Here is a 14,656-nt window from a genome sequence, read left to right on the forward strand (position 1 = left end):
GGTTCATTCCCCGTAATCTGTCGGGCACACTGTCTGCCTTTATGGATAAGGACTGCCAACATTTCTGATTTTTGAAAAACAGTTTTACATTGTTGTAGGGGTGGCTGTAACCATTCTAATACCCGAATGTCTTTCTCCTCTCCCCTATTCTCACCCTTTTTCTTTAATTGCTGAACAAGGGCTCCAAGAAGATAGCGTTTCCTGAGCCATATAGCCAAATCAAGAGGCAGGAGAGGGTTACGACGAAAAGTACTGCTTTGCTGAATGATTTCAGCAAACCAAGAGCAATATTCCCATTGTGCTGTTGTCTCGTTTTGCCAATGAGAAATGTAACTTTTCCATGCTTCCCTTGCACATTTTTGTTTTAGACAAGTGCGAAATGGATTGGAAGGCGTGGCAGGTGATAAACACAAATTATCCTGACCAGATTGATTAACCCAAGTGACCCACATGTTTTGCCTTTTGTCTGTTTTTGGTAGCTCTGTGAGCCCAGCGGCGACAACACATATCCCAGTCAGCAGGATCCACCTGATGCATATGAGGTATTCCCATCCCATATTTGCAGGTTGTCTGCAATATGTGAGTAGCCTTTTGTGCCAACAGGCGACACACCTCTTTTTCTATTAAAAATACCAATTTCAGCCTATCTCTTTGACTTAAATCTTGAACAAGGTTTACTGCTTCTGGCACAGTACTGCACCCTGTATAATTTTTTATGGCTGTTTGCCAATTATAACGATGCCAATAAAAGGAGCAGCGTGGGCACCATGGCTCTGCAAGCTGCTGTTGAAAGACCCACCACTGTCTGCAACAAGCCCCACAATATATTTTTACTGAAGCACTACAGTTAGGCTTGTTGCAGTGCAGACAGTTAGAACTCTTAATTAATTGTAGTCGGGTGCTTTGTAGTTCATGCAACAATGTTAGTACATCAGTTCTATTTTCTACTACTAGAGGATTAGGCCACAGTGGCTGGAGCCGAGCGATCACAGGTTGAAGGATCAGGAGCAGGCGATGCCGCTCTCGTTCTGCTGGACTGCTGGGTGCTGTCATTCTCTGCTTGCATCCAGCAGCTGGGAATCCACACAGGAACTGTGGGTGTAAGCACACACATGTGACCTCAACCAATATATTGTACTTCAGCAGGTCCAGTGTTAAGAATGCTGATCCTCCTGTAGAGTCAAAACCATAGTCCCCTCTTTGTGTTTCTGAGCAATGTTCCGGAGCCAAGGTCGAAAATGGTAACAATTGAGCTATCCGGGTGCCAGCTGGAATGAGCACTGGAGGATACAGTGTCTGTGCTAAAATACAATTCTCGCCTGTGAAATCAGCATCAATAAGTCCCACAGTAATGTCCAATCCTTTTAAAAAAGTAGAAGATCGTCCCAAAAGTAAAGCAGGAACCGACTGTCTCTGATAGGTTACTGGTCCTTTTACTTCAGTGGGAAGTGGCACAGGGCGATTGTCTTTAATAGATATGTCCACTGTGGCTGCCAAGTTCAGGCTGAGGCTTCTGGAGGTGGTGGGGTGCAGGTCACTGGCTGCTGTACAGCTGCTATTTGTGTCCGATGGCGCGCTGGTCTTGCTGTTTCCCAATTTCCTCCGACAGGCTCCTGTGTTATGGGTATCAGAGCGACACTTCTGACACCATACTCCACCTGCAGGACACTCTCGGGGAAAGTGACCTATTGCTCCACAACGGTAGCACCTTCCTTGGTCTTCTCCGCCTCGCTTCGGCTGACTTGCTGTAACAGCAGCTTGGAGTGGAGCAAGAGCAGCAAAAACTTGAGCCTGCCTACTCTCTGCCTGTTTCTGAATTGTTTCGCCTATCCCTTTATAGCCTCGACAATAAATGCCTGAGGCCCAGAGGGTACAAATGCTGCTTTCTCTAGAGCCTCTTCTACAGACCAATTAGCTCTCAAGGTGTTAACTAGGTTTTTGTAGCCTGAAACTCATTTTGGAGTATACACTTTTTTAACATAGCTCCTTGCATATAGAGTGGCACTCTAGCTTTTTCTATTCCCTCTACTAGTCGATCTACAAATTTGCCTAATGGTTTTTCTCTACCTTGTTTTATTCTCATATATATAGGGGTTCTATGTGGATCTTTTATTCATAGCAGCTCTAGCGAGCCTTGTGACTTCTCAACATTTTTCTGGTTCTAACAGAGCCTGTGCCTCTGTCTTTATCCAATTGCCTATTCCCGGCAATTCGTCTAAGGTAACCCCATGTAGAGGATCCCCAGGTTGTCTCTGTGTGGCAACTGACTCCTGTGCTAGGGCTTGCCAGTGAGCTTGAAATAACAAAAGTTGGTGGGGTGTAAACACAAGCTTAGAAATACCCTGACAATCTGCTGGCAACAGCAAATATGTACCTCAGATACAATTCAGCATTTGCCAAGCAGGCTCACTGTTTACTCCATGTTGGTTAACAGTGGAGCGCAATTGGGAAAGTAATTTCCAATCAAGGGAAGTCAACTGGGCAGTGACACCTCCTCCCGGTGCAGGATTATTTATTACTGGGCATGCCATCGAGCTCCCTGCTTCTATTATCTGTGCATCCCCTCGTTCTACTTCTTTTCTAGCTAAGGCACTCCATGCCTCCCTCCGATTCCTGGCCATTACCACTGTCAAATCTGATTCAACTTTCGGAATAGTTTCATCGCTCTCCCCAGTCCATGGTAATGGACATGAATCTGTCAGCTGACCCGCAGCGACTGGAGGCATTGGGGGAGCCGATGGTACAGAGTCTGCAGCTACCGTGTCTCTTTTGGTGGCACTTATTTGCTCTGGAGGCAGATGTACTGTTGTACATCCAGGAGGCAAGGGAAAGTCTGACTCTGATGAATACATCAGATTCTTTCCCTGGGCTGCTACTGCCTGCTGAGCTGCTCGTTTTTCTACTTGGTGTTGCAGCAGAGCATTATGTACTGCCCGCCACTGTTTTCCTAACTTCTTAGCTGTTTTATCATCATCTAAACTTTCCTCCCATATCTTATCCCCAAATTTTCGCCATTCAGAAAGCTTATGTACTGTATGTGGGTTAACAAAGTAGCCTTTAGCATATCCCCATGCTAGCAACCCCGGAAGGTCTTTCTTTACGTCCTTAACCCCTCGTTTCTCTAACCCTGTTATAAATAAATCATATGCTGCTTGCCTGTCCATTATGTCGTCAGCGCTGTTGCAACTCTCCGGCTTCGGCAGCACGTATGGCCCAGGACCACCTCTGTAGCTCCTGGGGGCGTTATCCCTTCGTCGTTTAACGCCGACCCGGTTGCATCAGGCCCCAACCCTACTTCTCCAACCGTGGCAGACGTGCTCCCCCTTTTTCTTTTAGTCGAGACGAGAGGCAGCCGTCGGGGTCACCATTTGTTGGAGAAGGGAGACGCAGACACCATTAGGTCATCAGCAGAACTCACTTTATTCAAGCACAGCCTCAAGTTATATACTTTGCTTAATTAACTCATACATATTGCAAAAGCCAAGCTCCTGATTGGTAGTGACTACACAATAGTTTACTTCATGTTATATCAGCATATTGCAACAGTTGTATTGCCTTGTAGCATTTAGTTCCTCTTTTCTCATGATCTCAGTTCCTCTCCCTCATCCTCATGCTGGCCTTGTCCTAGCTTCTAGTTACAATATTAGTCTGAGAGCTATTGTGTCCCTTATCCTCTTCCCGTTTCTCAGCTATCCTCTCCACACTTTGTCACTCTGTACCCTGAAGACCCAAAAAGCTTTACTGTCCAGGCCACACACCCTTCTTCTGTTGGGGAGCTATTAGGATGTCATCCACATACTGCAACAGTTTCCCTTCTCCTGGTGGAGCTTCCCAGGATTCCAAATCCTTTGCAAGTTGTTCTCCAAATGGGGGCGGGGTGGGGGAATTTTTGTACCCTTGTGGAAGAACTGTCCATATGAGCTGAACTTTGTGTCCACTTTTGGGATTCTCCCATTCAAATGCAAAAATTTTCTGACTGGCTTTGTGGAGAGGGAGTCAAAAGAAGGCATCCTTCAAATCTAAAACAGTAAACCAAGTTAGCTCTGGTGTTAAACACATTAACAAGGTGTACAGTTTAGCCACCATGGGGTAGAGATCCTCAGTTATTTTGATAACAGCCTGTAAATCCTGCATGACCCAGTGTGACCCATCAGGTTTGCAGACAGGCAGGATAGGAGTGTTAAAATCAGATTGGCACTCCTTCAGCAACCCCAGCTGTAAGAAATTTTCACTTATTGGGCTAATTCCTTCTCTGTCTTCTATTCCTAAGGGATACTGCTTGATTCTGACTGGTTGTTTTCCTTCCTTGAGCTTAATTTGTATCGGAATTTAATTTCTTGCCCTTCTTGGTACATTGGAGGCCCATACACCTGGAAACACTTGGTTCAGTAACTCCTCACTAATTTCCTCTTTAGCCTCTATAGCTGTCAGTATTAAACTCAGTACTTCCATATATTTCTGATCATTCACCTCCAGAGTAACCATTCTAAACTGAATGATTACCTCTAATTTCTCCAATAGATCTCTTCTTAGGAGCAAATCCAAAGAGTTGGGCATGTATAGAAATTTATGGATGCCCCACTCTTTTCCATATTTCTATTGGAGTGGCTTGCAAAAATATGCCATTTCAGGTTGGCCAGTTGCTCCCCTCACCCTAACATAATCATTCCCCACTGGCACCAAAGCTTTATTCAAAACTGAAACGGTTGCCCCTATGTCCACCATAAGATCCACCTCTTTCCTCTCCTTCCCCAGTTTCATTTATATAACCAGTGGATCTCCTGGGGTAAGATCCTCCAGTCCCCTTCAGTTGCTTTTTGTGCCAGCCACCACCACCTCCTGTCTCTGGTTCCTTTTCCCATTCTTCTTTGTTCAGGACACTCATTTCTCCAGTGTCCAAATTTTCTGCAAACTGCACATGGATCTTTGCCCAGCCAGGGTGATCCTTGCCTGGGTGGTTCTTGTCTCCACCTCCCTTTCCCTTCTTCTTTTACTACTGCCATTAACTTTGTCATCCCTTACTTATATCCTTCTTTTTGATTGCTGAAAACCCTCCATGCCTCATCTAAAAAGGCCTCCTAATACCTTCCCTCTCCTAATCCCATTATTTTCCTCTCCTGTTTTGTTCCCACACAAATCTCTTCTTATACTCTTTTTTCCATCTTTTCCTTTTGCTCTCCAGATCGCTGGGACTACATGTGATCTTCCACAAAAATACTCTAAAATCTCTAGTTCAGGCTCCTCTTCACCCTGTTCCCCACACTGAGCACAAGCTCTATGTCTTCGACTCAAGGAACAGCACCCCTGCTCTCCACAGGACCCACACTTAACCAACACCCACGACTGATGCTGCCCTTGCCTGCAGAAACAGATGGTCCCACTCCTTCCGTTCCTCTGGATATTCAGATCTTTTGGTGCAGGCTGCTGCCAGTCTAATGTGAGCAGATCTCCTGCAGAGGTCCTGTATAGTCCCTCTAAACAAACCTCCTATAACCCAATTATATTCGGGGGTTACAAACTCCCGAGGGTGAAGCCCAAATCACTGGGGAGAGGGACCCCTTCCAGTCGTCTTGCTATGATTAGAAGGATTGTCACCAATGCACCATCTATGGCAAGGCACACTAAACAAAAAGCAATTCTCACAGCAAAAACATTATGACAAACAGCACTAACCTAGAACAGCATTTATCACACAAACCCTAAAGGCAATATTCACAACAAAAGCATTAAAACAAGAAACAGTAATTAAAAAAATAAAGCACTTTATCAAATAAACCCTAAAGACAATACTCACAACAAACAATTCCTACAGAAAGCACTCCATCAAAGTAGAACACAAAAACTCTTAAGAACAGAGCTCTCTGCAAGCCACACTAAACAAACCCTGAAACAATATGTAGTAAAAAGAAAATATGAACAGTAAAATGCAAAGAGTTCAAAGAGTTCCCTCATGCACACGGTAAGGCACGTCTGACCCAGCGGTTGCTTGAGACCAAACCCACCAAGACCCTTCTTATGTGCCCAGAGCACTCTGGGCAGCTCACCAGTGGTCTCTACGGGGACCCTTTTTAAAAAAATACATATCATTGCTCTGCTGTTCAGGAGGTCATTGTCTGCTCCAGTGAGCGACCTGAGAAATGGAATTCCTTCCAAGGAAAATCCCGGGGGCACCTTGGGAAGTCTGTCCCCTCAGCCAGTCCTACAGCTGGGCAGAGAACATCCCTTTGTGGTTGCCAAAAATGACATGAGGAAAGACTCTAAAACTCAGAGACAAGTGAGTTTTAAAGGAGGTATGTGATTTATTCAGCACTGGGTGCGATGTGGGAGAGCTCCCAAAGGCATGTGCAGCCCCTCGCTCACTCACATTCTCCTTTAACCTCTAGAATGTTACATGGGCATCAAGTTTCACAATACACCTGTGCATATTCATTCCTTGGCTCCCCCCCTTCCACTTCCTATGCTAATTGTTTTATCAGTCCTTTGTGCCTGTGCAGTTGTCTCTGGTGGTCGTCTCCAGGGGGGTCTCAGAGATGAAGGAGAATAGTCTTCCACTGACCCCCCTGCCTTGTGCATGCCCATTGATCCTCTGGTCATAGTCCAAGCATAAGGCCAGGTTTATCTGGTCCTGGGGACCCAAGGTGCCTGTTATCCCAATATCTCTGGAAATCTTGTCTTCTTATCTCCTGTTCTGGTAAGCATCTCCCCTCCATCAGGCATCTTTGCATTCCTCCTTGCTGTTCTTGCACGTAGTCCTGTCTCTTCCTTTGAATACACATCATCCGAATGCCTACCCTATATTCAATATCTTCTAGTTTCTGTGATTAATATCCTCTAGTTTCCAATCCCATGTTTTCCTATAAGACAAATGAAGGAAGACAAAGAAAACCTCTGGGCTTTCTGTGTATTCTTGAGCCCCACGCTGGATTTGGGGCTGAGTCCAGGAGCCCCAGGCAGTGAGAGAAGGCTGAAGAAGCTGCTCAAGGAGTCAGAAGCAAAAGTCCAAGTCCCTTGGAGCCTCCCTGGGCCCCAGGGAGGGCAGGGAGTGCCAAAGGCTCCCCAGGGACTGGTGAGAGCAGATCCTTGAGGGCAGGATTGCAGGGAGGCCAAGGCTGTGAGCAGGGAACTGCAATGCTGAGCAAGGCCTGGGCTGGTTGGAGGCAGCAGAAAGGCCAAGGGCTGAGCCCAGGGCTGGGACAGCAGGGCCTGTCCCTCGCGGGTGGCTCGGGGCTCTTGGTGGGGCACTGGGATGGCAGGGGCAGCAAGGACAAATGTCCTCAAGCTGCAAGGCCTGGCAGCCTCCTCAGGGAGGGGCCAGGCAGAAGCAAAGTGCAGGCCCTGAAAGGAAAGTTCCTCCTGTGGGGCCTCCAGAGGCGCTGCCAGAGCCCAGGGGACAAAGGCCTGGGTGCCTGTGGCCCTGCCAGCCCTGCCCAGCCCTTGGCCATGTGTCCTGCAGGCTGTGCCCCCTGTGCTGCTGCTGCTGTGCCCTGGCCGGCTGCACACGCCCATCTCGCTGTCCCCCCAGCATTTCTCAGCCCAGCATTTCTGTGCCCTCCCTGGGCTCCCTGCACCCAGTGCTGCTGGCTCCTGGCACACAGAGCCAGCCCATGGCCCAGCCTCACGCTGGGACACCTCCTGCACCAAAATTCTGCCCTGCCAGGGACTTTTCTTTTTCCTCAGCTCCAGCCTGAACCTTCCAAGCTGCACTTTGGGGAGGTTTCCTTCTCTTCCCACTGCCAAGGAAAGCTCTGTCTGCTGCTGTTCACAAACAGAGAAGGGCTGGAGGGAGATGTGGTGGTCAGAGGTACAGAGACCATGCAATTACTGAATTTTTAAATATTATGTGAAAGAAGGAGAGACATTAATAAAACTTCTACACTGGCTATAGAGAGAGCAGACTTCATCCTAATCAGGATGCTGATTTGGAGAGTGCCAAATCAAGTACTGATTTTTTTAATGGGAAACAGCCCATAAGAACCATGGTGCCCAGGAAGCATGGACACACATCAAGAAAGAAATCTTGAAGGAGCAGCAACAGCCAAACTCTGTGCCAAAAAGTGAGCTGGCAGAGAAAAGACTGTCCTGGCTGGGTATGGAGCTTTTGCAGGAATTCATGGGAAGAAAAGATGGTGCATCACATTTGGAAAAAGAAGCAGGACACTCAGGAAACATTTAAGGGTGTTGTTAGGTCATGCAGAAAGACAATTAGAGAGGTGAAAGCTCAATTAGAACTTAACCTGGCTACTTCTGTGAAGAATAACAAAAATACTTTTATAGATCTAAAAATTGGCAAAAGGAGGGGTATAGAGACCCTTTATTCCTTATTGGAGGGATATGGTTACCAAAGATGAGGATAAGGCTGAGGTACTTAACCCCTTCTTTGCCTCAGGTTTCAACAGTCAGACAGATTGTCCTCAGGACAAGTGCTCTCCTGGGCTGGTAGATGGGCACAGAGAGCAGAACAGCCCCCCTGGAATCCAGGAGGAAGCAGCTGCTGACCTGCTGAGCCACTCAGATGCTCACAGGTGTCTCTGGGACCAGATGAGATCCATCCTAGGGGCAGGAGGGAGCTGGTGGATGAGCTCCCCAAGCTGCTCTCCAGCATTTCTCATCAGTCCTGGCTCCCCAGGGAGGTCCCAGAGGACTGGAGGGGCCAATGGGAGCCCATCCCCAAGAAGGGCTGGAAGGAGGATCTGGGGAACTCCAGGCCTGTCAGCCTGACCTGGGTGCCTGCAGAGGTTATGGAACAGATCACCTTGAGTGCCATCACAGGGCAGCCACAGGATGGCCCAGGGATCAGAGCCAGCCAGAGTGGATTTCAAGATCTGCATTGATGATCTGGATGAGGGGATTGAGTCCAGCATCAGCAGATTTGCAGGTGACACCAAGCTGGGTGTGAGTGTGGATCTGCTGGAGGGTAGGAGGGCTGTGCACAGGGCCCTGGACAGGCTGGATCCAGGGCCCAAATCCAACCATTGGAGGTTGAACAAGACCAAGGGCCGGGTCCTGCCCTTTGGCCACAACAACCCCTGCAGTGCTCCAGGCTGGGGACAGAGTGGCTGGAGAGTGTCCAGGCAGAAAGGGAGCTGGGGCAGTGCTGGACAGCAGGCTGGACATGAGGCAGCAGTGTGCCCAGGTGGCCAAGAAGGCCAATGGCCCCCGGTCTGGATCAGGAATGGTGTGGCCAGCAGGAGCAGGGCAGTGATTCTTCCCCTGTGCTCAGCACTGGTGAGGCACCACCTGAGGGCTGTGTCCACTTCTGGGCCCCCAATTTCGGACGGACATGGAGGGGCTGGAGCATGTCCAGAGAAGGGCAACAAGGCTGGTGAGGGGTGTGGAACACAAGTCTTGTGAGGAGTGGCTAATGGAGCTGGGGTTGTTTATCCTGGAGAAGAGGAGGCTCAGGGGAGACAAGGTGGTGTCAGGGCACAGGATGAACTTGATGATCTCCAAGATCTTTTCCAACCTTGCTGATTCTGTGATTCTCTGAAACCACCCTTGCAGCATTTGCAGGATGAGTCCTGGGCCTTCTCTTCAGAAGGTCCAGCAGCCCAGGTCCCTCAGCTTCTCCTCACAGCCCCAAAGCCCATCCTGTCAGTCCTGCAGAGCCTCTGCAGCTCCTCCTCATTGCCCAGCACAGGAAGCCCCACAGCCAGACACAGCAGCCCAGATGTGCTCCCTGGCCTGTGGTGCCTCTGGCAAGGGAACAGCACCAGGCACTGCAGGAGCCTGCAGACAATTCAGGAAGCACTTGGAGGATGATCCTGCTCCCCAAGGGACATTTCCATGGTGTGATGCTGTTTTTCCCCAGCCTTCCCACGGCCACCCTGGGGCTGCTCATGGGGCTTTTCCCTGCTGAGCATTGGCCTGGGCGTGTTCTGGAGAGAGCCTGGGCAAGGAGCCTGGAGCCCCCAGGCCCTGCCCTGAGGCGTCAGCGCTGCCCCAGCAGTGCCCATGGCCTGTCCCTGCTGCAGCCCCGGCACTGCCACCCCCAGCCCTGTGCCCGGCCCTGAGAGCCCTCAGGCCCTACAGCAACACCAGGGCCAGGAGGGCAGCAGGGCAGGGCCACGGGAGCAGCACTGGCAACACCAAGGGCTGCTGGTGCTTGGCACAGCTGCTGTGCCAGCCCTGATCTGCCCCCAGCTCTGCACACAGACATTGCTGCTGCAGCTGCAGAGAAGTGAACAGAAGTGGGGATCTCTGTTGAAAACTTTGCTGGGGGATCTTTCAGTTTGTTTAAAGCTACAAGAGCACAGGCTCACTGGCACAGTCTGAGGCGTCATTAAAGGTGGAGACAATCAAAACAGAAGGGACACAAACAGGGGCCTTGCTTTGTTAACACCATTGAAAAATAACAATGAATAAACACCTGACAACCAAACCCACAAGTGCTATCAAAGATCACTTTTATTAGAAAAGATTTTTAGGAATTGGCCAGCAGTTTAGTGTTTCTGAAACTTTCCAGTGACCAGTGTCCACACTGCAGCCTTGAGCTCCTGGTTCCTCAGGCTGTAGATCAGGGGGTTCAGGGCTGGAGGCACCACTGAATACAGAACTGACAGGGCCAGATCCAGGGATGGGGAGGAGATGGAGGGGGGCTTCAGGTAGGCAAAAAAGCCGGTGCTGATAAACAGGGAGACCACGGCCAGGTGAGGGAGGCAGGTGGAAAAGGCTTTGTGCCGCCCCTGCTCAGAGGGGATCCTCAGCACAGCCCTGAAGATCTGCACATAGGAGAAAACAATGAACACAAAGCATCCAGAAGACAAACATACACTAACAGCAAGAAGCCCAAGTTCCCTGACGTAGGATTTGGAGCAGGAAAGCTTGATAATCTGTGGGATTTCACAGAAGAACTGGCCCAGGGCATTGCCATGGCACAGAGGAAGGGAAAATGTATTGGCTGTGTGCAGCAGAGCAGTGAGAAAGGCACTGGCCCAGGCAGCTGCTGCCATGTGGGCACAAGCTCTGCTGCCCAGGAGGGTCCCGTAGTGCAGGGGTTTGCAGATGGACACGTAGCGGTCATAGCACATGATGGTCAGCAGGAAATACTCTGACCCCAGGAAGAAGACAAAGAGAAACACCTGTGCAGCACATCCTTCATAGGAGATGTTCCTGGTGTCCCAGAGGGAATTGTGCATGGCTTTGGGGACAGTGGTGAGGATGGAGCCCAGGTCGGTGAGGGCCAGGTGGAGCAGGAAGAAGAACATGGGGCTGTGCAGGTGGTGGCCGCAGGCCACTGCGCTGATGACGAGGCCGTTGCCCAGGAGGGCAGCCAGGGAGATGCCCAGGAAGAGGCAGAAGTGCAGGAGCTGCAGCTGCCGCGTGTCTGCCAATGGCAGCAGGAGGAAGTGGCTGATGGAGCTGCTGTTGGACATTTCTGCACTCTGGGCATTATGAACTGTTGAAAGAAGACATTGATAAGCTGGGACCAACTTCTCTGAGTCAATCCTATGCTATTATGTTCAGAAAACTGTCCAAACATTTCCTTTCCCTGGGGGGAGAATTTCGCTAAGTGATTCTGTTTTGGAGTTTAGATTTGTGCTGCTGAGTTACTGCATCATCTTCAGCTTTGCTGTCAGCTCGAATAGTGGGGAGCCCCGAGGGGAAACAAGGCTCCCTGAGCCTCAGTGCAGTAAGACTTGCTGATCGCCACAGAGGTGCCCTTTGCTCATTCAACCTCCCTGTATTCCAGACTGACTGCTCTTAAAACTTTCTTGAAAACTAAAGTGGCCTTTGAAAAATTCTAATTTCAAAATAATTTTCTCTAAACTCTTCTCTCCTCTTTTTAATCTCTTTTGCTAGACAGGAATGGATGTCCAGAGTTGATATGGCTCTCTGCTTCTAGGACATGTGCCTACTGGGAGTTGTTTCTCTGTACCCAAACCTTGTCCCTGGCCACTGCTCCCAGAGCCCAGCCCAGCCCTGGGATCTCAGCTCTGCCCTGCACACCCCTCCCAGCACAGGACACTGCCCAGGGGCATCTCCCTGGCACCAGGGCATTAAGGGCAGCTCAGACAAACAGAGATACTGCAAGCCAAGGTGCTGCTGGTGCTGTCTGTAGGTAGAGGAGGGTGAGGAGGCACTTGCTGAGGGAGCTCTGAGGCAGATCTGCTGATCCCCAGGGTGACAGTGCAGGAGTCTCAGTGACACAGACAACCCTGACAGCCCCTTTCCCTTTCCTTTAGGAGAAAGCTGAGAGCAGCCCTGGCCATGCAGCACCATCTCCACAGCAGGAGGAATCTGCCCTGGTAGAGGTCGCTCCTTCCACCTCCAACTTCTCCCCACAGTCCATGGGGAGCTCCCAGACAGGCTGAGAGCTGCCCCTGGCAGGTGGCACATCCCCTGGCCTGGCCAAGAGCCCTCAGGGCTGCAGCACCTGCTCTGCACCACAGCCCTGGGCAGCCCTGGCTGCAGCCCCAGCCTCAGCCCCTGCAGCCGTCCCTGGCAGCAGGAGCCGTCCTGCCCTGTCCCTCTGACGGTGCCCAGGGCAGCCCCGCTCTGGAGCACATCCTCCCCCAAAGCAGAAAGGGCAGCAGAGCCATCCTTACAGTGCTGTCAGTCCTGTCCTGGCTCAGCTTTAGGAGATCCCTGCAGCCAGAGACTTACTGTGTCAGAAGGTGTGAAGATTTATCCATGAATAATCTTCCATAATTGTCCTCGCAGCTGCTGTGAGCCTCAGTCTGCTTCCCTGCTCTCAGGTACCTGCAGGCAGTACCCTCAGCCCTATTGGGCTGGGAGAGGAGCTGTTCCTCAGGAGAAATGTCTTTTTGAAGCTCCTCTTGATTGCCAGGAGCTTCCTCTTCTCCAGGAGCCCAACCCACCTCAGCAGCACAGTAAAAGCACAAGGATCTTAATGAGCCTCTTGGGGCTTTGATGTTGTTTACATCAGACTCAGTTCCTCAGAGAATGTTGAAAAAACTTCTCAGGAACTCAAAGTCAGATAAAAAACTCCAAATTTTCTTCAAGTTTTAATAAGTCCCGCTGAGAAAGTCTTCCCAGCTTCCAGTTAGAGCAGAACACTGCAGGCAGTGATGACAAGTGTGAACAAACAAGCCAAAGGTGTCTCTGATGCTGACCAAACCTGGATGTGTTTCAGGAATGCCAAGGGCCAAGGCCTGAGCCCCAGCCCCTGACAAGGCACATCCTGTCCCTCCCTCAGTGCTCAGGGCTCTTCCCAGGCCACTGGGATGTGGGGATGTGCAATGCCAAGGGCAGCACCATGGGGCGGCCCCTGCCAGGCTGCTGAGCAGGGCCAAGGAGGCAATGAGGCCCCAGGGCTGCAAGGGTCACTTGTCTCCTGCTCATGGCTCAGGCCCAGGCCCAGCAGCCATGGCCCAAGTGCTGCAGGAGTTGGCTGTGTCAGGGCCTTGCAGCTGCTGCCCATCCCTGTGGCCTGTGCAGCCCAGGCTGTCCTACGGTGTCCATGCCCTGCCCTCTGTCCCTGCAGGCTGTTGTCATCCCCCGGCTGCCCCACCTGGCTGGGCCCTTCCTTTGCTGACAGCTCTGCCTCCTGCCTGCCTCTGCCTGGCCACACACAGCCTTGGGCTTCATACCTAAAGGGTTCATTGCATTTTTACAATGCCTTGTGAATTTTTAGCACAGTAACAAGGCATGCAGAGTCTACTTTCCCTGCAAGGATGGTTGTAAGAGAAGCAGAAGACATCTGGCGCAAGAGTGCAGTGATAGAAAAAGCAAGGACTGAATCTGGGAATTCGGGGTGGGTTTTATGGTAATGGGTAAATGGTAATGCACATGTAGCAACTGTACAGAAGTAACACTCTTTTAGAATGACATGTCCATGTAAGGTTATGAGTTACCACATGTTAGACCTGACCCTGAATAAGTGATCCCCTCTTTAACACCAAATGCATGTTAAGGAGTCTTATTCTCATATTTCATAAATTTGGTGACAGTGAGGCCTCACAGAACCAAGGAGTCTACTGTGACACCTTGGAACTACATGAAACCAAAATACTTTTTGACACAGCAGGCCACATGTGTAGCAGAATTTCTCAGAGAATTAGGGCATGATTTATATTTAGATTGAGGTTTGAGCTACCGCAGCCTGGGCCCCAAAAATCAGGCCTGTGAAGCCTGTGGCACAGTTAGAAATTATGTTAAGGTATCAGTGCGGGAGAGTGGTTTTTCTAGATATTAATAGGTATAGTTGGTAGTGTGAACACTCTAGCCACCTGAAGCATGAAATAAACAATGTCTGTTTGAATTTTTCCTTATGCCATGTACCACTGAGAATGTATTTGTAATTGTAAACTATATATAAGTGTATATAACCTGCCATTTTAGACAGAATAAACAGAGAACATAGCATTAACAATATTGGCTGGATCTGTCCAGCTTCCTATTATTTTTAGGGGGTTCTCTGCTTTCACACATGGATCCAATGGTCCATTGTGATACTGCAGAGCCAAGGAGACCATTGTGACACTCTGGAACCTCATGGAGCCCAGGGGCCATTGTGACACAGCAAAGCCTTGTTTGAACAATGAAACCATTGTTAATAGTATAGAAACCAATGGAACCAAGGGGCCATTGTGACACACTGGGGCTGCATGGAATGGAAGGTCCATTGTGACACTGCAGATGCAAAGAGACCTTGGAGACACTGTGGGGCCTTGTGAAACCAAGGAAGCCATTGTGA

At 49.9% G+C, this 14,656-nt stretch overlaps 1 protein-coding gene across 1 annotated transcript; it reads right to left on the reverse strand.

The window, feature by feature from the left end:
• Positions 1 to 10,439: 10,439 nt before the first annotated feature.
• LOC310920646 (olfactory receptor 14A16-like) lies at positions 10,440 to 11,372 on the reverse strand (the record flags this gene model as incomplete). Its single annotated transcript, XM_083880708.1, has 1 exon — positions 10,440 to 11,372. One exon carries the CDS (start codon positions 11,370 to 11,372, stop codon positions 10,440 to 10,442), a length of 933 nt encoding a protein of 310 aa, XP_083736834.1.
• Between the last annotated feature and the right edge of the window lie 3,284 nt (positions 11,373 to 14,656).

Source organism: Zosterops lateralis (assembly GCF_965231275.1).
Source record: "Zosterops lateralis genome assembly, chromosome: 31".
Lineage (NCBI taxonomy): Eukaryota > Metazoa > Chordata > Aves > Passeriformes > Zosteropidae > Zosterops > Zosterops lateralis.